We start from the raw sequence: 27,963 nt of genomic DNA, 5'->3' as shown, positions 1-27,963 counted from the left end.
GAATCTGCCTGCCAATGCAGGGGACACGGGTTCACTCCATGGTCCGGAAAGATCCCACATGCCACAGAGCAACTAAGCCCGTGCGCCACAACTACTGAGCCTGCGCTCTAGACCCCACGAGCCACAGTTACTGAAGCCCGCATACCTAGAGCCCGTGCTCCGCAACAAGAGAAGCCATCACAATAAGAAACCCGAACACTGCAACAAAGAGTAGGCCCCACTCACTGCAACTAGAGAAAGCCCACGCACAGCAACGAAGACCCAAGGCAGACAAAAAAAAGAAAAAATAAAGAGAATACCTGCACATCAAAAAGAGGAACCGTGCTGCTCTATATGCAACCATGAGGGAAGTCAGTAAAGACAAAATCACTTATAGTTTATGAAAGTGAGATTTTAAGAACTCTGAGAAAACTTAGAATTAAATGATAAAGTTAATAAAACACGTTAAAAATTAAAGAAGACTTTTTATTCTGAATAACAAATTTAAACTGTTTAAATAGTATGTAGTCATTAAATTTCATGTAGAACAAGCTGCAGATGTACTATAAGGTATTTACTTTCTTATCTCCTGTATAAATTTTGGATTCAGTACTGATGATATTATTTAATTAACGGTAAAAATTTAAGCAGGTGAACAAAAAGCAATTTATTTGTTAAACAATTCCTCACAGCTTAATAATTTCTAGTCTCTTAGAGTTTTTATTTTCTAGAAATTGCGTCATGGAATAGAGATCAGTGTGTATGAATCCAAAGAGTTCAGTGCTAGGAGGTGGAAAAGTATCCTGCAAGTGCATGGATACTGTGTCACATTATTTTGGCTGCTCAGAGACCTTCCCACTGCTTAATAACTATGCTACAAGAAATTCAGGTTATCAAATAAGCAATGTGATATTACTGTGGGTTTTTAAGTACAGTCATATTATGATTTTTAGTATGCATAAATTTTTAAATATGATTAATTTAAATCTATTTATACACATTATGTAATACCAAAGTGACAAGACTGTATCCCCAAAATTTGAGACTACTCTATATATAAATAATAAAATCAATGTTTTATGATGGTTGTGAGGGAAACAAGTGAAACAAGTTCACTTAAACATTAAAAAACATTTAAAATATTTTTTTGTTTCAAATACTACATCAAGCAAACACTATGCTACCTGTAGTTATAAGTTTGTTGCATTTTTACATCTATATAATAACAAAGCAGTAATTTTATCCAGTGTTTATAAGAACATTTTTGTTCTTAAAAACCTAAATCCCAGCAATTCTGCCCGTTAAAAGTAATTCTTCTTAACAGACATGCTTTCTAGATCAGTTTACCATTTAAGTATGAAAAATATTTTCATCATGTTGGATGGAAAGCTGACCAACATTATATAATTTTCTGCCACCTTAAAAGAAGGAATTATACCTATTGACAACACTGTGACCCTGCTCCACAAGACGTACAAGGCATTCCCTCAGAGCATGCATTCTCTTCTTCCTGATCGATTTCAACACTTGGCCCTTCCAAAAAACTAGCCTTATCTCCACCGGCCTACACCTCCAAGATTCTACCCACTCCTATCACAGACACACTTCAAATTATTTCTTCTCCAAAAGAGCCACTTTCTAACCACAACCTCATAGCCTACCAGCTCACAATCTCAACCTCACAATCTCTTGACCACTCATATCTTTACTTATTAGTCTTCTGTCATTTTCCTCCCTAACCAAGTTAGATCCCAAGGACCAACGAATGAACTATTCTCTTTCCAGTATTCTTAACTCTCCTGGCCCATTGTCTTTTATTCTTTCTTCTGCTAAAGCAACATTGCCCCACAGTCCTCCCATTTCTCAAGACAACTCTCTCTCCTCTTCTCTGTATCTCCTCTCCACAGCCTCCCTGCTCTTCTCAACAAGCAAACCTACTATGTTGAGAAAGTAGGAGCCATCAAGTGGAAAACCTGTCAGTGTCTGATCACTGAACATTAAACAACCTGCATACCTTTCCCCTCTCCCTACTGTGGAGTAGGTGTACATCCTCCTGTGTGTAAAGCCAATCTTTCACCTGTGCTTTGGATCCCTTCCTAGGAATTCTGCTTTTCAGCCTCTTTACTCTGCATCTTCCAACCTCTTTCTAAGGTTTCCTCTCATCAGCATTTAAACACACTTTAATCAATTCCATGTTAAAAACAAAAACAACACAAAAGCCCTCCCATGACTCCAGATTCACCTGCTGCTATCACTGTATATCTTTTTATCCTCCTTCATACAGTCAAATTTCTTGAAAGAATTAATTAAAATGGATGACCTCTTTCTTCACCCTACATTTCCTGCCCATTGGACATCTCTATCTAGCTATATTCAATTTATCCCAAAATAAACTCTTTTCTTATTTTCAAATGCATTCTACCTATGTTATTCCTATCTAATTAACTGCTATTAGTATTATCCCAGTTGTCTTAGCATGCTTTCATTTTTCCTTCCCCTCCATCCCCTGAATCCGATTAATTAAATTCTGTCCCACTCTCTATCCACATTTCTCTAGCTCTTCTGCCACTTACCTTCGTAAGAACACCATCATATCTTGCCTGATAACTGTGGCTTCTGAGGTCCCTGCTATCAATCTTGATCCCCTCCAATCCATTCCACACACAGAGTGACAGCTCTAAAACACAAATTTCCCTAAACCCTCACCATGATTTCTAAGTCCTGGTTACCCCACTGCCTCAATTCTCTCTTCGCGTCCTCTCTCACACTCTGTTCCTGCAATACTGAATGTGCTATGCTCCCTTTCCTCTGGGATCACTGCATATGCTGCTCCCTGTCTGAACCCTGTCTTTGCCTTTACCTCTTGCAGGAAACCAACACTAATTCCTAAAACCAGATTATGAATTCTTCTATACTTAATTGTCTGTTCTTCCTCATATTATAACTATTTACTTGTCCATATTCTGAAGTATACTTGACCCTTGAACAACATGGGTTTGAACTGCATGGGTCCACTTATACACAGTTTTCAATAAAGACAGTACCTGTGTTTTTATTTTATAGATCTCTAAATGTGGGGAAAAGTTAGTGTTCGATTAAAGATCACAATACGTGGAAACAAAAGAACGAGGGTTTGAGTCCTGATTCTACCAAACTGTTTCAGCTTCCTGTCCTTGAATGAGTCATTTATCAATTTCTTTGTTTTTCAGGCAGAAATACAAGTACACAGATTTTTGAGTGGGGTAAAAGGGATCAGTAACCCTAACTACCCCCTCTCCTTGTTTAAGGGTCAACTGTAGAATGTAAACTCCCCAAGAGCAGAAATGATATCTATCTTGTATAGTCTCCATGAGTGAAGAGACTTAGCTATCTTGTTTACAGTTATGTCTCCAGTTCCTAGGAGAATTCTTGGCATATAGTGAGCATGTAATGAATACCTGCCGAATGAATGAATAAATTTACCTCATATTACAGTTGTAAGAATTAAAGTAACATGGAGAAAGCAACTAGTATGATGTCTAATTTATAGTAAGCACTCACTATATATTACCTGTCACCAAAGTTAAAATTTAGCTCTAATAAACTTGTGCATTAGGTAATGGTGGGCAAGATGGCTCAATGTGTTGACTTACTATGTGTTGAATTATTAGAGATACAATTAGAAAAGAAGTATGGCCAGAGAAAAGACTGGAACTTAGGACTGCCAACTTTGACAGTCATTTCCCTACTTTTTACTTTTTGGGTTGCAGAAACAAAATATCTAAACCAAACCAAACAAAAAGCCAAAAGTCTATCAATGAGATAATCTTTCCAACAGTAGTCTTTTTTAGTTTGGGTAAAGACTACTCTTGACTCAAGACAAGATACTCAGTTTGTCTCTACTGCACCAGAAACATATAAAGATATTCCATTTTCCCCCCTTGCTTTTCCTCAGAGGTAGTGTATTGGCTTTTCCCTGAAATATATCAAAGTACAGCTAGATCAGTCCCTCCCATCAGGAAGCTTGTACAAGCCTCTTAGATAGCCTCATCCATAGAGGGCAGACAGAAGAAGCAAGAAGAACTACAATCCTTCAGCCTGTGGAATGAAAACCATATTCACAGAAAGACAGACAAAATAAAAAGGCAGAGGACTATGTACCAGATAAAGGAAAAAGATAAAACCCCAGAAAAACAACTAAATAAAGTGGAGACAGGCAACCTTCCAGAAAAATAATTCAGAATAATGATAGTGAAGATGACCCAGGATCTTGGAAAAAGAATGGAGACAAACATCGAGAAGATGCAAGAAATGTTTAAAAGAACAAACAAAGATGAACAATACAATAACTGAAATGAAAAATACACTAGAAGGAAACAATAGCAGAATAACTAAAGCAAAAGAACAGACAACTGAACTGGAAGACAGAATGGTGGAAATTACTGCCATGGAACAGAATAAAGAAAAAAGAAAGAAAACAAATGAAGACAGCCCAAGAGACCTCTGGGACAACATTGAATGCACCAACATTTGCATTATAGGGGTCCCAGAAGGAGACAAGAGAGAGAAAGGACCCAAGAAAATATTTGAAGAGACTGTAGTCAAAAACTTCCCGAACATGGGAAAGGAAATAGGCACCCAAGTCCAGGAAGTGCAGAGAGTTACAGGCAGGATAAACCCAAGGAGAAACACTCCAAGACCCATAGTAATCAAACAACAAAAATTAAAGACAAAGAAAAATTATTAAAAACAACAAGGGAAAACTAACAAATAACATACAAGGGGACTCCAATAAAGTTAACAGCTGATTTCTCAGCAGAAACTCTATGAGCCAGAAGGGAGTGGCACAATATATTTAAAGTGATGAAAAGGAAGAACCTACAACCAAGATTACTCTACCCAGCAAGGATCTCGTTCAGATTCGACAGAGAAATCAAAGCTTTACAGATAAGCAAAAGCTAAGAGAATTCAGCACCACCAAACCAGCTCTACAGTAGATGCTAAAGGAACTTCTCTAAGAGGGAAACACAAGAGAAGAAAAGGACCTACAAAAACAAACCCAAAACAATTAAGAAAATGGTCATAGGAACACACATATAGAAAATTACCTTAAATATTAAAGGATTAAATGCTCCAACTAGGGCTTCCCTGGTGGCGCAGTGGTTGAGAGTCTGCCTGCCAATGCAGGGGACACGGGTTCGCGCTCCGGTCCGGGAAGATCCCACATGCTGTGGAGCGGCTGGCTGGGCCTGTGAGCCATGGCTGCTGAGCCTGCGCGTCCAGAGCCTATGCTCCGCAACAGGAGAGCCCACAACAGTGAGAGGCCCGTGTACTGCCAAAAAAAAAAAAAAAAAAGCTCCAACCAAAAGACACAGGCTTGCTGAATGGATACAAAAACAAGTCCTGTCTATATGCTACCGACAAGAGACCCACTTCAGACCTAGGGACACATACAGACTGAAAGTGAGGGGATGGAAAAAGATATTCCATGCAAATGGAAATCAAAAGAAAGCTGGAGTAGCAATACTCATATAAGATAAAATAGATTTTAAAATACAGAATGTTACAAGAGGCAAGTAGGGACACTACATAATGATCAAGGGATCAATCCAAGAAGATATAACAATTATAAATATATATGCACCCAACATAGGAGCATCTCAATACAAAAGGCAATTGTTAACAGCTATAAAAGAAGAAATCGACAGTAACACAATAATAGTGGGGGACTTTAACACTTCACTTACACCAACTGATAGATCATCCAGACACAAAATTAATAAGGAAACACAAGCTTTAAATGACACAATAGAGCAGAGAGATTTAACTGATATCTATAGGACATTCCATCTGAAAACAGCTGATTACACTTTCTTCTCAAGTGCACACAGAACATTCTACAGGACAGATCACATCTTGGGTAACAAAGCAAGCCTCAGTAAATTTAAGAAAACTGAAATCATATCAAGCATCTTTTCTGACTACAACACTATGAGATTATAAATAAATTAAAGGGAAAAAACATAAAAAACACAAACACACTGAGGCTAAACAACAGATTACTAAATAACCAAGGGATCACTGAAGAAACCATAGAGGAAATCAGAAAATACCTAGAGACAAATGACAATGAAAACACGATGAACCAAAACCTATGGGATGCAGCAAAAGCAGTTCTAAGAGGGAAGTTTATAGCTATACAATCCTACCTCAAGAAACAAGAAAAATCTCAAATAAACAATCCAACCTTACACTTAAAAGAACTAGAGAAAGAACAAACAAAACCCAAAGTTAGTAGAAGGAAAGAAATCATAACGATCAGAGCAGAAATAAATGAAACAGAAACAAAGAAAACAAGAGCAAAGATCAATAAAACTAAAAGCTGGTTCTTTGAGAAGATAAACAAAATTGATAAACCTTTAGCCAGACTCATCAAGAAAAAGAGGGAGAGGACTCAAATCAATAAAATTAGAAATGAAAAAGGAGAAGTTACAACAGACACCACAGAAATACAAAGCATCCTAAGAGACTACTACAAGCAACACTATGCCAATAAAAAGGACAACCTGGAAGAAATGGACAAATTCTTAGAAAGTTATAACCTTCCAAGACTTATCCAGGAAGAAGTAGAAAATATGAACAGACCAATCACAAGCACTGAAATTGAAACTGTGATTAAAAATCTTCCAACAAACAGAAGTCCAGGACCAGATGGCTTCACAGGTGAATTCTATCAAACATTTAAAGAAGAGCTAATATCCATCCTTCTCAAACTCTTCCAAAAAATTGCAGAGGAAGGAACACTCCCAAACTCATTCTACGAGGCCACCATCACCCTGATACCAAAACCAGACAAAGATATCACAAAAACAGAAAATTACAGACCAATATCACTGACGAATATAGATGCAAAAATCCTCAAGAAAATACTAGCAAACAGAATCCAACAACACATTAAAAGGATCATACACCATGATCAAGTGGGATTTATCCCAGGGATGCAAGAATTCTTCAATATATGCAAATCAATCAGTGTGATACACCATATTAACAAATTGAAGAATAAAAACCATATGATCATCTCAATAGATGCAAAAAAACCTTTTGACAAAATTCAACACTCATTTATGATAAAAACCCTCCAGAAAGTGGGCATAGAGGGAACTTACCTCAACATAATTAAGGCCATATATGACAAACCCACAGCAAACATCTTTCTCAAAGGTGAAAAACTGAAAGCATTTCCTCTAAGATCAGGAACAAGACAATGATGTCCACTCTCGCCACTATTATTCAACAGTTTTGGAAGTCCTAGCCACGGCAATCAGAGAAGAGAAAGAAATAAAAGAAATACAAATTGGAAAAGAAGTAAAACTGTTACTGTTTCCAGATGACATGATACTATACACAGATAATCCTAAAGATGCCACCAGAAGACTACTAGAGCTAATCAATGAATTTGGTAAAGGTGCAGGATACAAAATTAATTCACAGAAATCACTTGCATTCCTATACACTAACAACAAAAACTCAGAAAGAGAAATTAAGGAAACAAACCCATTCACCATTGCAACAAAAAGAATAAAATACCTAGGAATAAACCTACCTAAGGAGGTAAAAGACCTGTAGTCAGAAAACTATAAGACACTGATGAAAGAAATCAAAGATGACACAAACAAATGGAGACATATGCCATGTTCTTGGATGGGAAGAATCAATATTGTGAAAATGACTATACTACCCAAAGCAATCTACAGATTCAATGCAATCCCTATCAAGTTACCAATGGCATTTTTTACAAACCTAGAACAAGAAATCTTAAAATTTGTATGGAGACACAAAAGATGCCTGAATAGCCAAAGCAACCTTGAAGAAAAAAAAAAACAGCTGAGGAATCAGACTTCCTGACTTCAGACTCTACTACAAAGTTACAGTAATCAAGACAATATGGTACTAGCACAAAAACAGAAACATAGATCCATGGAACAGGATAGAAATTCCAGACATAAACCCACGCATCTATGGTCAACTAATCTATGACAAAGGAAGAAAGGAGAAAAGACAGTCTCTTCAATAAGTGGTGCTGGGAAAACTGGACAGCCATATGTAAAAGAATGAAATTAGAATACTCCCTAACACCATATACAAAAATAAACTCAAAATGGATTAAAGATCTAAATGTAAGACGAGACACTATAAAACTCTTACAGGAAAGCATAGGAAGAACACTCTTTGACATAAATCACATCAAGATTTTTGACCCACCTCCTAGAGTAATGGAAATAAAAACAAAAATAAACAAATGGGACCTAATGAAACTTAAAAGCTTTTGCACAGCAAAGGAAACCATAAACAAGATGAAAAGGCAACCCTCAGAGTGGGAGAAAATATCTGCAAACAAATCAGTGGACAAAGGATTAAACTCCAAAATATATAAACAGCTCATGCAGCTCACCCCAATCAAAAGATGGGAAGAAGACCTAAATGGGCAGGAGACATTTCTCCAAAGATGACATAGAGATGGCCAAGAGGCACATGAAAAGCTGCTCAACATCACTAATTATTAGAGAAATGCAAATCAAAACTACAATGAGGTATCACCTCACACCAGTTAGAATGGGCACCATCAGAAAATCTACAAACAACAAATGTTGGAGAGGGTGTGAGGAAAAGGGAATCCTCTTGCACTGTTGGTGGGAATGTAAATTGATATAGCCACTATGGAGAACAGTATGGAGGTTCCTCAAAAAACTAAAAATAGAATTACCATATGACCCAGCAATCCCACTACTGGGCATATACCCAGAGAAAACCATAATTCAAAAAGACACATGCACCTCAGTGTTTATTGCAACACTATTTACAATAGCCAGGTCATGGAAGCAACCTAAATGCCCACTGACAGACAAATGGATAAAGAAGATGTGGTACATACATACAATGGAATATTACTCAGCCATAAAAAGGAAGGAAATTGGGTCATTTGTAGAGATGTGGATGGACATAGAGACTGTGATACAAGTGAAGTAAGTCAGAAAGAGAAAAACAAATATCACATGTTAACGCATATATGGGGAATCTAGAAAAATGGTACAGGTGAACTGGTTTGCAAGGCAGAAACAGACACACAGATGTAGAGAACAAACGTATAGACACCAAGGGGGGCATGTGGCAGGTGGGGGGGGGATTAAAAAAAAAAAAGGTACAGCAGAAAAAATAAACCGCAGAATATTGAGAATGCAATGTGGTCGGACCTACTATATAGCTGTAAATACTATTTATGGGGGTAATACATAACTGTCCTTTTACTTTTATTAATAAAAATGGAAGTCTCTAATTAAACTCTTTCATTTTATTATTTATAATAAAACTTACTTTTTTGGGTCAAGAGCTAATGAGAGAACACCAAAATGAAATAGATGATATAAGTAGTCTACTGAATCTTCAATGTGAACCACAGTAATTTAGAAGTCCTTTAAAAAAATCAAAATAATATAACCATTTAATTGAAATGTTTAATGTACTCTTATTAAAAAACAGCATTTTATTTTGTATTTTTTTGTAGAGTATTTATGAAAGTCCTATTAAAAAAAAGTTAGATTTATTACTTCTACTGCCACTCTTTGACTAAATAATGTAAACTGCTTTTCTAGCAGCTTGAGTTGGGCCCAAATTTGACTGCTATCAAAAACTAGATACCAAATCCTAGGTTGGGAAGATAACTATAATATAACCCACAATTCAATCCCAATAAAGACAATAAGAACAACTGTTTAAAGAAGTCAGTGAAAAAACAGTAAGTTTGGCTCTTCTGTCATCTTTATTTTACTCTTAAATAGTTTATTAATTTCAATCTTACATTAATTCATGCATCATTCAATCATCAAAGACTACTTCACATACAGATGGCCAAAAAACACATGAAAAGTTGCTCAACATCACTAATTATTAGAGAAATGCAAATCAAAACTACAGTGAGGTATCACCTCACACCAGTCAGAATGACTATAATCAAAAATCTACAAACCATAAATGATGGAGAGGGTGTGGAGAAAAGGGAACCCTTCCACACTGTTGGTGAGAATGTAAACTGAAACAGCCACTATGGAGAACAGTATGCATGTTCTTTAAAAAACTAAAAATAGGGCTTCCCTGGTGGCACAGTGGTTGAAGAGTCCGCCTGCTGATGCAGGGGACACGAGTTCGTGCCCTGGTCCGGGAGGGTCCCACATGTCACGGAGCGGCTGTGCCCGTGAGCCATGGCCACTGGGCCTGCGCATCTGGAACCTGTGCTCCCCAACGGGAGAGGCCACATCAGTGAGAGGCCCGCGTACCTCAAAAAAAACCAAACTAAAAATAGAGCTACCATATGACCCACCAACCCCACTCCTGGCCATATATCCAGAGAAAACCATAATTTGAAAGGATGCATGCACCGCAATGTTCATTGCAGCACTATTTACAATACCCAGGACATGGAAGCAACCTAAATGTCAATCAACAGACGAATGGATAAAGAAGATGTGGTGTGTGTGTATATATATATATATATATATATATATATATATATGCATGCAATGGAATATTACTCAGACATAAAAAGGAACAAAATAATGCCATTTGCAGCGACATGGATGGACCCAGAGATTGTCATACAGAGTGAAGTCAGAAAGAGAAAGACAAATATCATATAATACTGCTTATACGTGGAATCCAGAAAAATGAACTTATTCGCAAAGGAGAAATAGAGTCACAGATGTAGAAAACAAGCTTATAGTTACCAATGGGGGAAGCAGGGTTGGGGAGTAGATGAATTGGGAGTTGGGATTGACATATATACACTACTATATATAAAACAGATAACTAATGAGAACCTACTGTATACCACAGTGAACTCTAATCAATGCTCTGTGGTGACCTAAATGGGAAGGAAATCTAAAAAAGAGTGGATATATGTGTATGTATAACTGATTCACTTTGCTGTACAGCAGAAAGTAACACAATATTGTAAAGCACCTATATTCCAATAAAAATTAATTTAAAAAAAAAGAAAGGAAAAAAGGAAACTGAAACTACAGCAATTAAAAAATAAAGACTATTTCAGGTAAGACACCTCAGGTAAGGCCATACCTCATGTCATAGTTATACAGTACTTACCACTGGGTAGCTAAGTGAGAGGGTTTAGGCAGCAAAATAAAAAGGGGTCTCCTTCAGTTGGAAAAATTTTAATTTAGTTTTTATAAAAGCAAATACTGTGATAAAATCTGAACGAACAACCAGGATCCTATAAATCCTCTAATGTAATACCTTTCAAAGTGGGTCTTCAAAACCACTAATAGTGAATAAATTAATGAATAAATTTAGAAAGTCAATCACTTCAAAGAACCAAGACTCCTTCCAAAAAGAATTTTAAATATAAGAACAATTATGCATTTAACGCAACAATTCACTAAAAATATCTAGTCAAAAACAACACAACAAAAAAAGAATATTTATGTATACTATCCTGAGATAACTAAATTTGGGGGGAAAATAAGAGTACAAAAATTATAAACATATTGCAGAAAATAAAACAGAATTTTCTTACCCAAAGATGATTTTACAATTGATTTAATTCCTGAATAAACCAATGATCCTTTGTTGCCTGGAGATTTCTGATCCATATCTTCTGTATACTGCTTCATAAGTATTTAAATGCATAGGAAATACTAGTAATGATGCATAATAAAATATTTCAAAGCTAAATTTATTTTGATTTGGAACCAATTCATAATAGGCATCAGTGCAAGAAGGTGGTTGGTTCTACTCTATTGTAGAGATATATTTTTCTCCCTCCTACACAATCTGCAAAGCAGTATTTCAACAGTTTTAAACAATTTTACTTTGGAATTTTAGTATTAAGTCTTGCATTTGCACATAAAACATTCAGCACGGTATTTACAGACTGACCTTTTGGCAAATTTCAAGAACATTTCTACCAAAGTCATCTTACAAAACTCACAATGCAAAGGATATAGTGCAGAGTATACCAGAGTGACTTGAGCTGTGGATCTTCATTTCCCGCTAAAATATGGTTTCTCCACACCTGTTCTGTATCAAGTCCGTACCTTGATAAAGCCCGAAGGCGCATCTTCGTTGCTATATCTTTTTCTAAAGAATTATCATTTTCTTCTTCCGCACATTCATATAAATGACGACCACAAGCCCACATTAAAGATGTAATTGGGCTCCAGGCAAGAGAGATTCTTTCAAAAACAGTGAAGTCAGACATTGTTCGATTGGGAGTTACAACTATCATTCGATTTTGACTTGTTGGATGCCAAGCAAAGGAGGCAATGTAATTGTCACAAGGTTGCACACTTCTTTCAATTATTGTGGGTTCAGTTTCATCTCCAATGGGAGTGGGTGTGTGCTGCATATCATATAATCTAATAATATTACTATCCCTTGTTAAAGTGGCAAGCAGACCAGTCCTAGTTGGACACCATGCTACTTTTGTTAAGGGCTTTGGTTGCTCAGTCAAAGTCAAAACTGGCTTCTCAAATTTCCTAAGATCCCATATTGCAACCTGACCTTCATAAAAGGAAGCAACACGATCATGGAAGTATGGGTCTACTGTCACGCCCTGAACAGCTTTTGTATTCACAAACATCTTTTGGCTTGTATTCCGAAGATCAAAAATGGCTAGGTTACGATGCATACCAGCAAGGAGAAGTTTCTGGTCTCGTGGAAGCCAACAAAGAGAGAGACAAGCATCATTCTGTCCTAATTCATAAAGTGGTTTTGTTACTAACAATGTTGTTTCAGTTTCACCTGCCGAAAGTCTTACTTTCTCCATGGGAACTATATCAGGCGTGTATTTGCTGCAGATGTCCCAAATCAGCACTGAAAAGTCAGCTCTATGTTTATCTAGACCAGCAGCAAGCCAGTTACTATCCAATGGATTCCATGCAAGAGTATTGCATTGTCGTGCATGTTTTGGAACAAACTCTTTTCCTATCAAATCTTTGAACTTTGAGTTATGATCTTGACCAAGACTTGTAAGTACAACTCTACCATTTGCTTGTCCAACTGCTAGGAGACATTCAGGATCATAATTGAGATACCAGGCAACACATTTCATATAGGGTGTTTCTGAATTTATTGAGAGTAACGTAGCTGCAGAGTCTTCAGATAAACGTAGAGATCCAGCTTTGAATTCTGAATTCACAGTAGATTCCACGTGATAAAGGCTAAGTTCTGAGTCACATACAACAAATCTATCAACCTGGTGTGGTGCCCACAATATATCAGGTTTGGTACCACTCATGCTTACTGATGATCTCAAAGAGCGCAGTTAGGTCCATTCAATGAAAATCTGCTTAAAAATAAAAAGTTTTAAAATGTTAACAATATACAATTCTAAGCTGAATCAACTATTCAGAAAGTCAGGAAATTTTCTACACAGATACTCTGTTTTTCAATATATTTAATTTCTTCTTACTGCTATGAATTCAAGACAATATTTATTAATAAAAGGGGAAAAGAAGAACTTCCTCCAATAAGATGAGCTGGTAGGAATCTGAGAACTCCATTCTGGCTTTATTTCCCATGATCAATTATCTTAATTGCACTATTACTAGTACCTTCAATTTAACCTCAGGGTTGAAATAACTTCAGTGTGGTGAGCAAATTAATAAGTATCATCCATCTGAAGGGGACAAAACTTTAAAGGGTTATGAATCACATACCTAAGCAACAAGTTTAAAGCAGCACTATCCAACAGAACCTTCTGCAATGATAGAAATGTTCTGTGTCTGTACTGTCCAATATGGTAGCTACTAGCCACATGCGGCTACTGAGCACGAGAAATATGGCAGTGCAAATTTTAAATTTTGATTTTAATTAATTTTAATATAAATGGCCACATGAGGCCACCAAAATGACCAATGCAGATTTAAAGTACAAAGCCACTAGTTTCTTCCTCAAATTTCAACGATAAGAAGCAGGAATGTATTGAGCGGAGTCGAGTTCAACTCCTAGCTCTGACACATGCTAGCTGTATACCTCAAAAAGGCCTTTGTGTTTGGGGGTCCTTTTATTTTCTCATCTGTACAACGTAAGAACTGGTTTAGACTAACGTTTCCCAAATTTCAGTTATTCATGTACCACCTGTGCCATTATTTAATATTTTTATTTAAACTGACTCATTTTTAAAATCTGAAAATCAATTTTAATTTCATCATAAGGTCCATGAGTCATGGGTACAATATGCTAAATATATTTTTTTCTAACATACTTAAATAAATATATAACTATTAAAAATGCTTGATTGTGTTACCTAAAATCATCCTGTTTATGACCAGTAGGACACACTGCACTTTGGGAAACTGAATTAAGTGAGCATTAGAGGCTCTTTCAGTTTTCAATTCTATAAACTTCGAATAGGTATTTGAAACAGGAATTTTGAAAAGATTAATATGCTAGTAGTAGTTTAAGCACATAAGCACTAAAAATAGTTATGCTAAAAATGGTAGTTTAATAATAAAAGCTACTTACAAAAATGTAAATTTCTGTTTTTAAGCAAGTCTGGCTAGAGGTAACAGTCTGGATTATAAATGAACAAAGAGGGCTTCCTTGGTGGCGCAGTGGTTAAGAATCCGCCTGCCAATGCAGGGGACACGGGTTCGAGCCCTGGTCCGGGAAGATCCCACATGCCGCGGAGCAACTAAGCCCGTGTGCCACAACTACTGGGCCTGAGCTCTAGAGCCCGCGAGCCACAACTACTGAGCCCACGTGCCACAACTACTGAAGCCTGCGTGCCTAGAGCCCGTGCTCCACAACAAGAGAAGCCACCGCAATGAGAAGCCCGTGCACCACAATGGAGAGTAGCCCCTGCTCGCTGCAACTACAGAAAGCCCGCCCCCAGCAACGGAGACCCAACACAGCCAAAAATAAATAAATAAAATAAATTTATAAAAAAAAAAAAAGAACAAAGATACTCATAATCCTCATGGCAACTGGTATCTGTACATCCATGCTGTCAGTTCTTAAAGAGTGAAGTTATGGTTCATTCATCTCTCTATACCCTGTACCAGATGCAGAGCCTGGCACAGACTGCTAATAAAGATATTCTAAATAAATTCAGCTCAGACATATGTTTTGATCTTGTAAAAGTTTCAGTCAGGAATTATTAGTCTAGAATTTCAATAGACTCATAAAATTTAGATGACTGGGAAAAGCCTCTAAGAATTCTCACACCGCCTTATTTCCTTCCTTAATAGTTCTGAAGCCCAAGATCAATCATTTCAATTATATTCTTACTAGCACCCTCAGTTTCTTCATTTCCTTGCCACTTTTGCCTTCCCCGACAAGCTCAACTGTCTTCTTTCTTCCACTCAGGCTGCAGAGTCTCACAGTTCTGCAGACTGACTCCATAAAAAATTAAGGTAGACAACATGTCTGGCCTGTGGTGCTGGTTCAGCAGTTCTTTTATTCATCTTCCCACTCTGGCCTTTATGAAATCAAAGTGATCTTTTTAAAATACAAACTTATCCAGGTTATCGAACTCCTGCTTAAAACCCTCTCATGGTTTCCAACTGCTGTTAGCATAGAGTTCTCATTCTTCGACAAAACCTACAAAACCCTAAATGATCCAGCCTCAATGCACCCTGTTCTCCTCCCTGCTAACTGTGTTCTAGCTATACTGTCCTTTTCATTGCCTAGAATGTAATCCTCCACCCATCACACCTTTGCAAATGCCATTCCCTCTGGTTGGAGCTTTCTTCCCTCCCTTCTCGGCCATGTTAAAACCTGCTCAACCTTGACTTCAACCACACTCTATCCCCTCCCCAATCTAAATCAGGTTACTTAGATATATACTCTCAATGGAGAATATTCCTTCCCTTTAAATCACCCTCTTGGGCTTCCCTGGTGGCGCAGTGGATAAGAATCCGCCTGCCAATGTAGGGGACACGGGTTTGATCCCTGGTCCGGGAAGATCCCACATACTACGGAGCAACTAAGCCTGTGCGCCACAACTACTGAGCCTATGCTCTAGAGCCTGCGAGCCACAACTACTGAAGCCCGCGTGCCTAGAGCCCGTGCTCCGCAACTAGAGAAGCCACCGCAATGAGAAGCCCACGCACCGCAACGAAGAGTAGCCCCTGCTCACCGCAACTAGAGGAAGCCCGTGTGCGGCAACAAAGACCCAACACAGCCAAAAATAAAATAAATAAAATTTTAAAAATAAACAACAAAAAAATAAATCACCCTCGCCATCTCTCCTACTAGATTATAAACTCCCTAAGAGCAGGTGAAGTATCCTTTTTGCTCTCCATTTGAACCTCTAGTACCCAGCACAGTGCTGGGCACTTAGTAGATACTTAGTAATTACTTGTTAAATGAATGCATTTGTTAAATGCTCCCTCTGACACCTCTCACACTGCTTTCTCCAAATTTCACTAATCTCCCCACGCTTACGCCCACTGCCCTTTCCAGTAGGGGTTGGCTCAAGCCAACAGCAAAGTGCCCACTGTCATAACTGGTGCCAATAATGGGTAAGGGCCCACAGTGAGCAACCCTGAGAGGATCACTCTCATACACTGACTTTCGTTTATTCTATAAGCATTTGGGGGCATCTTCTATGTTCTAGACACTGTTCTAAATGCTGGGCACACAGAGGTAAACAGGGACAAATAAGGTCCCCGGTTGCTATGGAATGAACTGTGACCCCCCAAAATTCGTATGTTGAAGTGTTAATCATGACTCCACGTGACTGTCTTGGAGATAGAGTCTTTAAGGAGGTAATTAAGGTTAAGGTTAAATGAGGTCATAAGGGTGAAGTCCTGATCTGACAGAACTGGTGCCCTTAAAATACAGAGATACCAGAGCCCTCTCCCCATGTGAGTACACAGTGAGAAGGAGGCTGTCTGCAAGCTAGGAAGATAGCTACCACCAGAACCAGACCATAGTGGCACCCTGATCTCAGACTTCCAGCCTCCAGAACTGTGAGAAAATAAGTTTCTGTCGTTTAAGCCATCCAGTCTATGGTATTTTGTTATGGTAGCCCAAGTGAACTAATACACTAATAAAACCTGCATTCTAGTGCTGAAGTTATGTCCAGTCTTAAAGAGAATTTAAAAATTTAAGAATGAGAAGGAAAAGAAGCACCTTGTGTAACAGGAAGTAGCTAACACAACAAAAAGAAGGAACAGATGCTGCCAAGCAAGGCTTTATTCATACTCATGCCCTTGCAAACAGAGGAAACCTCTTAACTGGAGGTATCCTTAGATCTGGCCCATCTTCCTATCTCACTGAAAGACAAATGCTAAAATAAGCACACTTTTTATATAGGCTTCCTTCCTACAACTGTACTCTTTACACAAATGATCCATGGTTTAAAAAAAAACTGGGTGCCACATGGAAAAATCCATCTTAAAAAAAAAAAAGTGTTACTATAATTTTAAAAACTATTTGATTTACAAGACTCTCAACGAAGAATCATCCGTATTTCTTCTGATATTATGCACATATTTATATTACCATCCACAAAATCTGACTACAGTAACTCATACAGAATCACAGAACTTGAGAGTTAGAAAGAGGCTAGTAAACCCTGCATAATTCACATAGGAGTAAAGAGAAAACCAGATGTTTTGATTCTTTTCCAACACCACCCTACTCCCATCCTAGATTACTGCACAGAGAAAGGATCAGCTACATCATTTGCAGGGCCCCCTTCTTCAAAACTTATTAAGAATTTCAATACTGTGACAGCAGAGCATTAAACCAAGTGCCAGGCCTTCTAAAGATGGGCCTTGTGTGACTGCACGGCTCACACACCATGAAGCTGGCCCTGAATACAGAGGTACGTCTATAAGCACCCTCTTAAGAAACGTACAGCTGACCCTTGAACAACTCAGGGGTTAGGCCGCAGACCCTCCAACGCAGTCCACATGTAACTTATAGTTGGCCCTCTGTATAAGTGGCTTCTCCTTATCTGTGGTTCTGCATCCTCAGATTCAACCAACTGTGGATTGTGTAGTACTGTGGTATTTACCACTGAAAAAAATCCACATATAAGTAGACCCATGCAGTTCAAACCTGTGTTGCTCAAGTCAACTGTATTTCTTTACAATCCAACACAGTATAGATGGATCAGGGCTCCTGAACAAACACCACTAGGAATATGGTGGAGAGCAAAGAAAAGTGAGCCTGGAGTCAGAAGACCTCCAGCCACTACTAGCTAGACCCTAACAAGCCCCTTAATACTCCAAGACTATAAAATGGAGATAGAACCCACCCTATCTCCTTCTCACAGAATTGTGACAATCAAATTAAATGAGTTCTATGCATCAACAAATGCGTCAGTATCACTACGATTCCCTTAAACAGCTCTGGCAATTAATGTTTTCAAATGCTGGAGACACTGAAAAATTGGGGGTAAAAGGGGTATGATTTGCCATAATTACAGCTTATATTTAGATGCTCACCTTCAAGTATAACAAGCACTCACTTCCCATCAATGGTTTCTGAGCAAAGGAAAGCCATGATGATGATTCTGTGTTCCTCACCAGAACATCTATAACAGCACTGTCCAACAGAAACATAGTGTAAGCCATATAACTTAAAATTTTCTAATGGCCACATTGAAAAGAATAAAAAGAAATCAATCTAATTTAGCAATATATATTATTTAACCTAAATATCAAAAATATTATCCTTTCAACATGTAATCAATGTAAAATTATTAATGAGAAATTTACCTTTTTCTCTCTTTTTTTGTGGTACCAAGTCTTGGAAATACAATATGTATTTTACACTTTCAGCACATCTCAATCCTGTGTGGCTACTGGACAGTGAAGATCTATATAATACTAAGTGTACAAGGTATCCAATCATCCTTTTATGTTGTTGTCTTTTCTACTTGTCTTACCATGACAAATAACAACAGTAGCAGTTTCAAGAAATTTCTACCATCACCATCTTCAAGGAGATGCTCTATATATCTCCAAATTTCCCTTAAAATATCGTTAAACAAAAGGCTGCAAAGGCAGTCATTTGCTAAGTCATTTAGGAATGCTCGTGGCTCCTGTGAGTAGCTTTATCCTCTTACGGAATTTTCATTACTCGTACATGCAGAGGACAGAGCTACGCGGGTGACAGGCCCTTTAAGAAGTATTTATTTAGAGTACAACTAGAGCAAGGCTGGCTACTCTGCCGGGTAATGCAGAAATCTAAGGGCGACTCCCACACTCCAGACACCTGGCTGAGCTTCGCGTCCAAGGGCAGGGCGCGGTTCTAGACAACCCGGCAGCGGTGGAGGCTGCAGCGCGGACCCAGCACCCCGAAGGAGGTCCCCGAGCCCGCGGGCCGCTCGCAGCTCTCAGGCCCGGCCTGACGCCCGGCGCGGTTATCCCGCAGCGCTGAACGCGACTCCCCGCGCCTCGGCTCCAAGGAGGCCCCAGGGTCCGCACCCGCCTGGGCTTTTCAACTGGGCTTGTCCGGGCGCCTAGCGGCCGTCCTGGAGCTTCCGAGCCCTCGACTCGGGCCTCCCGGTCCCGAGTGCGGAGACGCGGCCCGGCCCGCACTCACCGACCTGGCAGGCAGCGCTGCCTCGTACTCCCGCTTCCGGCCTAGTCGCAGCCCCTCCCGACGGGGGTGGTCCACACGCCGGCAAGATGGCGGCCGCACGACGCGGTCAGTAACCGGGGCCACAGGACCAGGGTCCACTACCCGACCACCGCGCCTCGCAGACGCACGGACTTGCCTGGGCCTGGGAAGGGGAGTTCCCCGCTACGAGCCCCGCCCCTCGCTCGCCCGCGGAGTCGCACCGCCCTGGGGCGGGGCCACGGCCCCAGAGGCCCCGCAGGCCCCGCCTGCTGTCGAAGCGCCCTGGTCCATCTCCTCAGGTCCCGCCCCCTGAGTCCCCAGGCGGGATCCTGGTCACGTGGAGCCGGACTCCTCTCAGAGCTGGGTTATCAATTTTAAGGGATTTGGATGCTTTAGCTCATTTAATTGGTTTAAATTTCCATTCAGGTACTTCCCTGGTAGTCCAGTGGTTAAGACTCTGTGCTCCCAATGTAGAGGGCCTGGGTTGAATTGCCGGTCAGGGAACTACATACTGCGTGTGGCATCTAAGATCCTGCACGCCCCAACGAAGATGCCTTGTGCAGCAACTAAGACCCTCACAGCGAAATAAATAAATATTAAAAAATAAATTTCCATTAAAAATTTATTTGTGTGGCTTCCCTGGTGGCGCAGTGGTTGAGAGTCCGCCTGCCGATGCAGAGGACACGGGTTCATGCCCCAGTCCAGGAAGATCCCACATGCCGCGGAGCGGCTGGGCCCGTGCGCCATGGCCGCTGAGCCTGCGCGTCCGGAGCCTGTGCTCCGCAACGGGAGAGGCCACAACAGTGAGAGGCCCGCGTACCGAAAAAAAAAAAAAAAAAAATTTACTTGTGGGCCATCTATGTAGTAGAAAGTCCAGGGTATTTGGTTCACGATTTATTCACTCATTTACTCATTCCACAAACACGTCTCGAGTGCCTGTTGTGCACTTGCTGTAATGCTGGGGACACTGGAGTGAGCAAAAAAGACATGGTCCTGGCAGGAAACAGGCAATTAGAGGGCTGCCTAGTTAGGGCTAAAACAGCGCTTCGGCAGGAGGGGAGCCCCTTTAGTGTTTGGGGTGTGTGTGTCAGGAATACTTCCTTGACTGCTAGGCTGAGACAAGGATGAAGATGAGATAGCTGGGAAAGCAAACAGGTCGGAGGGATTTGGAAGAGAAGAGCCTTCTCTTCCAAAGAGAAGAAGAGCATATAGCAGTGCGGAAACAGTGGAGTATGGACGAGTGAACAGAGGAAGTGGAGACAGATTGAGATGATGTATTAGAAAGGCATTTGGAAATCAGGTTAGTGAGTCTGTATGGACTTTTCCTAAAGGCACTGGTGCAGTCATTGAAGGTTTTCAACCAGGAGAATGGTGTAATCAATTTTTATGGGATAAGGTAAGTATCCAAATGAGAGATGATGGTAACCCAGACTACCAGTGGTCTGGAGAGTGGGGATGGAGAGAAGTGTGTGGCCTGGGGAATATTTAGACGTTGAGATGAACAGAGCTTGATGATTGATTAAGTGAGTCAGGGAGAAAGAGGATTCTAGGTTTCTGGCTCCCGTAATTGAGTGAATGGGGCTGCCACAGGTGTTACAAATCTCATAGAAACGTTCTTCAGTTGTCCAGCAATCTGTGCTTGTCTGTTCACAGTTAAAGGTGGGTGATTTGGAGCTTGTGATAGATATAAACAGCATACTGAGCTTAGTCCTGATGATTTTCAAGGCAGATAGTTTGGGTAAGAGGATGAGTTTGGGGAGAGTATTGCCTGTGGAGGTCTAAGGCTCCTTTTCACTCCTGCTGTTGGAGAAGTGGAGGCTTAGGAAGGTGCTGAGTACTGAGGGCAGATACCATAGGATTCATCCCTTCAAACACTATCTTGCCAATCTTCTCAATAGTTTTGGTCCTGGCCCCAAATCCCCAACCTCAGATCAATACAAGTCCCTTCCTTCTCCACTCCTACCATACAAAGCTGAGGGAGACATCTCACACTCAGGAGGTGACTTTGCTTCCTACTTCAGAAAGGAAATTAAAACTATTAGTTAGGAATTCCCAGAGTCTCCTACTATTTTCTCTTTCCTTCCCCTCACATCTTCACTCACTCCCATTTTTACCTTCTTATAGCTGACGTAGAGAAAGAGGAGGGGCCCTATATGCTGTTTCTCCTGGGACCTAGCACCATCAATTTTCTCCTCTTCCATGTGTCTTCAACCTCCTCGTTTCTACTGGTTCTTTACCTTCAATATATATTCAAGTCACTCCCACTTTTCTCCTTGAAGGAGAAAGCCATACTCATTCTCTTTAATCCCACATCCTCCTCTCTTCTCCTGAATTGGGTCGACTCAGACTTTCATGCCCACCATTCCATTAAAACTGCTCTTTACTTGCCTATTGTTGTCATCCCCTTCTGGAATATATGCTCCACATCCTCAGTTTTCATTCTGTTAAACCTCCACCCGCAAGTGTCAGCAAGGCATTCGGTGACCCAGTTAGGAATGACTATTCCTTGGCCTCCCTTTCAGCTAGGCGTGGCTATATTGAAAAAGACTCACAGACTTAGAGAATGAACTTGGGGTTACCAGGGGGAGGGATAGTTAGGGAGGTTGGGATTGACACGTACACACTGCTATATTTAGGACCTACTGTACAGCATAGGGAACTGTGCTCAATATTATGTAACAAACTAAATGGGAAAAGAATTTGAAAAAGAATAGATAAATGTATATGAATAACTGAATCACTTTGCTGTATACCTGAAACTAATACAACATTGTTAATCAATTGTACTCCAATATAAAATAAAAAGTTAAAAAAAAAAACTATGACCTTTGAGATGTGAGTAGAACTGGATCATGTCCCTTAAAAGAGAAGCTGCTTGCTGTCTACTACCTCTTCTCCCTTCTTGCTCTCTGGAAAATGGCAAAAAGAAACATGGACTGGAAAGGGAAGCCATGTATTTAGGAAGGCAAAACTGCTCCATTAGTCTAAGTCCCAGCCTAATTTGGGGAGCTGAGGTTCCCTCCTCCCTTCGATCAGCCACAAAGTTTCGACCATTACACAAGAGAAAATAAACTCTCTTCTTTTAAAAATTACTGTTTGTTCGGACCTGTTTGTTATAGTGGCTTAGCTTATTCCCTAATAGACAGGGACTCTGTCTGCTTTATTCTCTACTTAATCTCCAAGACCTAAAACAGTGCATAGCACAGAGCATATGCTCAAAAATTTGTTGAATAAATCCTAAAGCAATATCTTTCTCTGCTCTACACTCCCCACTAGCTAATATCTTTTTCTCCCCTTTGTTTTCCATCTAAGCTTTTGTGAAAGTCTACTCTTTTCACATTGCTTTCAGTTCCTTGCACCCTAAAGTCCCCATAGGAATACGTGACACTTTTCTCATTCTACTTGGAAACTGATTCTCCTTCTTCACTAAACCGTGTTCCTTGTGAGTAGAACTGGAGAATGTCCCTTAAAAGAGAAGCTGCCCGACATCGACTTATTCTTCTCCCTTCCTGCTGTCCGGAAAATGGCAGACAGTATTTTCCTTGTGGATAGTAAACTTTTAGTATAGAACTTTGGATTTCCTGTAGCGCTCGACTACATAATATGTATTCAAAAATATTTACGAAGTGGGAGAGTACATTGTATTTGTTGGAAGATTAAAGCGTATCAGGGAATTTAACAGACTGGTCTGAGGTTACACTAGCTGTCTTTATCAAACATTCATTTTTGTAATGGCTGCCGGAGTTACTAGTCTTAATGTTTGTTTTGTTTTTTAAACTTCTGTAACCCTAACAGGATGCTCTTCTTTTTAAGCTCCTTTATTAATGTTGTGGCGATCCAGTATAGGATTTTCTGTTGTGGTTTTAAACCAATAAAGGAGAGCAGTTGAAGATTGCTAATTTCCTTCTTATTTACTGCTGCCCTCGGCAGCAATTCAGCAACTATTGGAATAGTCCATGGAGTCTGTGACTGGCTAACCCCAACTCCCTTTATTTTCACATGAAAAAAATCAGTCTGTACCTGAGAGCAACTTTTACTCTTTACGCACCAAGTGGAAATTAAGGCCCTGTGAACATGTGATATGGCTTAGGTAATCTTTTTACAAAGGTTGAGGATGAGAAGATTTGAGATATCTTAAAATAATGGTCTTTAAAAAGTATTCTAGGGCTTCCCTGGTGGCGCAGTGGTTGAGAGTCTGCCTGCCGATGCAGAGGACACGGGTTTGTGCCCCGGTCCGGGAAGATCCCACATGCCGCGGAGCGGCTGGGCCCGTGAGCCATGGCCGCTGAGCCTGCGCGTCCGGAGCCTGTGCTCCCCAATGGGAGAGGCCACACGGTGAGAGGCCCACGTGCCGCAGAAAAAGAGAGAAAAAAAAAAAAGAAGTATTCTAGCACACTCCCAAATTAATTTTGTAAAACAATGCACTTATTCATACATTTTGGTGGATTACATCTAACACTGTCATAGTAAATTTACAAAGTTGCCAAGGATATGATTTTTAATACATTTTTAATGTTTACATTTTAAATAAAATGGTTGTATCGAACTTTAAATGTATCCAATGAAATTTAAATACCTTAGTGTAAATTTCTCACTATCATTCATTTAAAAATTTAGTGAATAAGCTATTCTTTAATTGTAGGAAATTTTATATTATTGTTTTTTTCTCCTTGAACTTGTATGTCCATTCTACTGCCTCCCAGTGGATTATTTATGAGTTTGATAACAAACAATTATATAGCATGTACTACGTGCCAGATACTTTACAATATAGGCTCATTTAACACTCTGTCTCAGATTGGGTGCTTTAAGAGCCGTCTTCCGAGATGGAGATTAGGTTGTAGGATACTTACTAGAGAGTATTCTTGAGATAAACACTTGTGAAAGAGAGGAAGAAGATGTAGGATTGGGCAGAGGGAGAAGCCGAGCTATGGTTCAATACCAATAAAGGACTCAGCCAATCCATGGGAAACTTTGGAATTGAACTGGCCCTTCAGAGTTGTCTTGAGTTGGGACAAGGGACTCAGGTCCTTATTACTACCTCACTGATGTGGATGTGTCATTGATATGAGCTGTCCCTTGAAAAAGAATGACTTTGAATGAGGCAGTTTTCTCGGCAAGGCAGTCCCCAAAGAAGGCTGACAGCTATGGGCCAGCTGCTGGTAACACTCCCAGCAGCTGAAGAAATAAGTCACTCATTACTGAAGGGGGACATCTGGGTGGTGCATCACAGAATTCACCACAATCTTATAAGGATGAGGCTGATAATTTCCCCACTTTACAGATGAGATAACTGAGGCACAAAGAGGTTAAATAAATTGCCCAAGATACCTCTTAAGTGGTGGGGCTAGGATATGAACCCAGACAATCTGGCTCTACCCTTGTGCTTCTAACTACTGGTCCATTCACTACCAAATAAAACAGCCTCTGATCTAATTCTATGTGCCATTAAAATTATCTTTTAAAACAGAGGTTGGCAACCTTTTTTTTTGTGAAGGACCGGATACTAAATATGTTCAGCTCTGCAGGCTATACTGCCTCTACCACAACTCCTCAATTCTTTTGTTCTAGTCCAAAAGCAGCCACGGACAGTTCATAAACAAAGGGGCATGGCTGTGTTCCAGGAAAATTTATTTACAGAAACAGGTGGCAGTTTGGATTAGTTTACTAACCTCTGTTTCAGGGGAAAAAAAAATATTTCAAGATCGAGGAAACACTCACCGTTTATTGTTACAGGAATAAAGTAGTACCAGATGGAATATACATAATGATCCTAACCTTATTTTTTAAAGACTAGAGGGAATTGTGCCAACATTTTAACAGTAGATGTCTCTGTGGGGTAGGTTTAAAGGTGATCAATATTTTCTTTATTATACTTTTCTGTTTCCTGAGATAAAAAATGTAAAACTTTTTTAATGAGAGAAAACCCAGTGAATATTATTTTAAAGAGTATTGTTGGAGGGATTAGGATGCTCAATTCCATAATGATAGACAGACACTTCAACTTCATAATCCTGTACCCACAGAGTTAAGTCAGAGATAATAAGGTTCAAGCAGCAATGCAAAGGGTCTATCAACTGGGGTAGTTTTAGGATGATAACTGCACCATGGGTGATGGGAACATTTCTTGCTTTGCTCATTGATTGCCTCTTCACAGGGTGTCTGTTTCACTAGTGGATATCTTGGCATTATGAATTAAATGTTTGTACTCCCCCCCTCAAATTGATATATTGAAATTCTAACCCTCCATGTGATGATTTTAGAAGGTGGGGCCCCTGTGAGGTAATTAGGTCATGAGGGTGAAGCCCTCAAGAGTGGGAGTACTGCCCTTATAAAAGCGATCCCAGAGAGCCCCCTCAACCCTTTTCTGCCATGTAAGGACACGATGAGAAGTCGGCACTGAAACCCAGAGGAGGGCCCTCACCAGAACCCCACCGTGCTGACCTCATCTCAGACTTTCAGCATTCAAACTGTGAGAAATAATCTTCTGTTGTTTATAAGGGACCCAGTCTATGCCAATTTGTTACAACAGCCCGAACTGACTAAGAAACTGGGCTTATCCCTTCCAATGAGCACTGAAGCACTAAAGTAGCAACCATCAACATCACAATCAAATCCCAGTGAAACCACAGCCATCTCTCTCCCTGGTCTCTTCCACTCATTGGGTGGGATTTGAGTAAATCACATTTGGGCTTTTGAAACAGATAAGGTGTCTAAATTCTGCTAATTTCTCTGCTCCCACAGCCATTGCCCTAGTTTATTTAGGTCTTAATTACTGCTCACTCAGACAATAGTCTCCAAACTTGTCTCTGGTTCCCCTGTTCCTACCCTTTTATGCTAAACCTTTGATCTTCCTGAAGCACATCTCAAGCGACTCTCTTATTTAGAGCCCTTCATTGGCTCATGTTTCCTACAGACCAAGATCCAAACTCCTCAGCCTGGAGTTAAGATGTCAATACTGTTAATTCTTTGTGGTTGATGAGAAAGAAAATTTGTATTTTCAATGGATCAAATTAATTTTAGAATTACCTGAACCCAATGAAGCCCAAAGCAGTTGTATAAGTAGTAAAACGAGAAAAAGACTTCCCGAACCAACACTGCAAGTTAGACATATATGTAACTGTGAAGATAATGAGTTCAGAACCGGTGTCTTTTTTTTTTTTTTTTTTTGCGGTACGTGGGCCTCTCACTGTTGTGGCCTCTCCCGCTGCGGAGCACAGGCTCCGGATGCGCAGGCTCAGCGGCCATGGCTCATGGGCCCAGCCGCTCCGCGGCATGTGGGATCATCCCGGACCGGGGCACGATCCCGTGTCCCCTGCATCGGCAGGCGGACTCTCAACCACTGCGCCACCAGGGAAGCCCAGAACCAGTGTCATTTTGAGGGAAAGACCAGGTCACCAAAAACTCAAAGCATATCTGATTGGCCTCAGCCAATAATTTGGACTGTTTCTGATGTAATGTGCAATGTGTGACTATAAAATCTTCAAATGGGTAATGGACTTAATTCTCATGTTCAAAATCTTGGACTATCAGCCGCTTATTTGCAAAACTAAGCCTGGCTTTCTCAGCTGAGTATAATTGTAACCCCAGGAAGAAATGGAAGACGTAAGAATTCAGAAGCATAAAGAGAATCAGAATCAGGATAGAAATGATGAGGAAACAAATTTACTTCCTAAGTTTTAGCCCTTTTGTAAATTTTGTATCAGTCAGTTTTATAGTCATTGCAATGTTGAGTATATTTTGTCTTCTCTTGAAAAACATTTAAAAAGGGGGACTCAGTTTGCAACGATGTTTACGAGTTTGGAGAAATGTAATCTATTAAATTAGTATATTTCATGAATTATCTGTGTAAGTGAGGTATATATATTGTTTTAAAATTAATAAGTTAATAAATGGTGAATATTCCTCTCTATGTAACATACACAAAAGCTTCTGGCATATTAAAAGAAGTTATAGACATGAGATCGTTCTCATTCTGGCCCAACATATCTTTCCAACTTGATCTTTTAACCCATACTAGCTCCAGCCCTACTGAATTATTCCCAATTACTTTTACAAAGCAACTTCCCTAAACATGCCTTTATTCCGTTTTTCCCTGGAATATCCTTCTCCATGGCTTAGAAAAATTAAATTCTATCCATTTCTCAAGATACGTCCCTCAGTTTCTCAAAGTCTCCCACAACTGGAGGTCATGTCTACCTTTCTGAACTCCTTGGCACTTGTCACTGTGCCTGTCTCACACCCTTAGCCTATTTACACATACACACACATAATTACATATTATATTATAATAATGTTATTGCAGATTATATTACAATATACTCATATGGTTCTACTGTGAATTCCTTGAGAGTGGGATACACATTACAATTATCATTGTTCCCCATATTATTTGTTGAATCAAAACAATGA

General features: G+C 39.8%; 1 protein-coding gene across 14 annotated transcripts in view; it reads right to left on the bottom strand.

Annotated features, from left to right (window-relative positions):
- The window catches only part of MIOS (meiosis regulator for oocyte development), a 50,767-nt gene extending 30,980 nt beyond the window's left edge, over positions 1 to 19,787 (bottom strand). For 8 of the 14 annotated variants that reach the window (XR_009565087.2, XR_009565091.2, XR_009565090.2 and 5 more), the window contains exons 1-4: positions 19,538 to 19,785; positions 18,432 to 18,531; positions 11,974 to 13,315; positions 11,546 to 11,644 (exon numbers count right to left, since the gene is read on the bottom strand). Coding sequence is in view for 1 of the 14 variants with exons in the window: in XM_030857212.3 (XP_030713072.2) it covers positions 11,546 to 11,644; positions 11,974 to 13,267 (1,393 nt within the window). In the remaining 13 variants the exon portion in view is untranslated. Of the gene's footprint in view, positions 1 to 11,545; positions 11,645 to 11,973; positions 13,319 to 18,431; positions 18,532 to 18,704; positions 18,765 to 19,533 lie in introns of those variants that run through there. The other 6 variants (XR_011377730.1, XR_009565096.2, XR_009565089.2 and 3 more) reach the window with 6 other exon arrangements.
- Positions 19,788 to 27,963: the final 8,176 nt, after the last annotated feature.

The sequence above is a fragment of the Globicephala melas genome, chromosome 9, assembly GCF_963455315.2.
Source record: "Globicephala melas chromosome 9, mGloMel1.2, whole genome shotgun sequence".
Classification (NCBI taxonomy): domain Eukaryota; kingdom Metazoa; phylum Chordata; class Mammalia; order Artiodactyla; family Delphinidae; genus Globicephala; species Globicephala melas.
The sequence above is the reverse complement of the archived record's forward strand: the minus strand, read 5'-3'. Positions and strand labels throughout refer to the sequence as shown.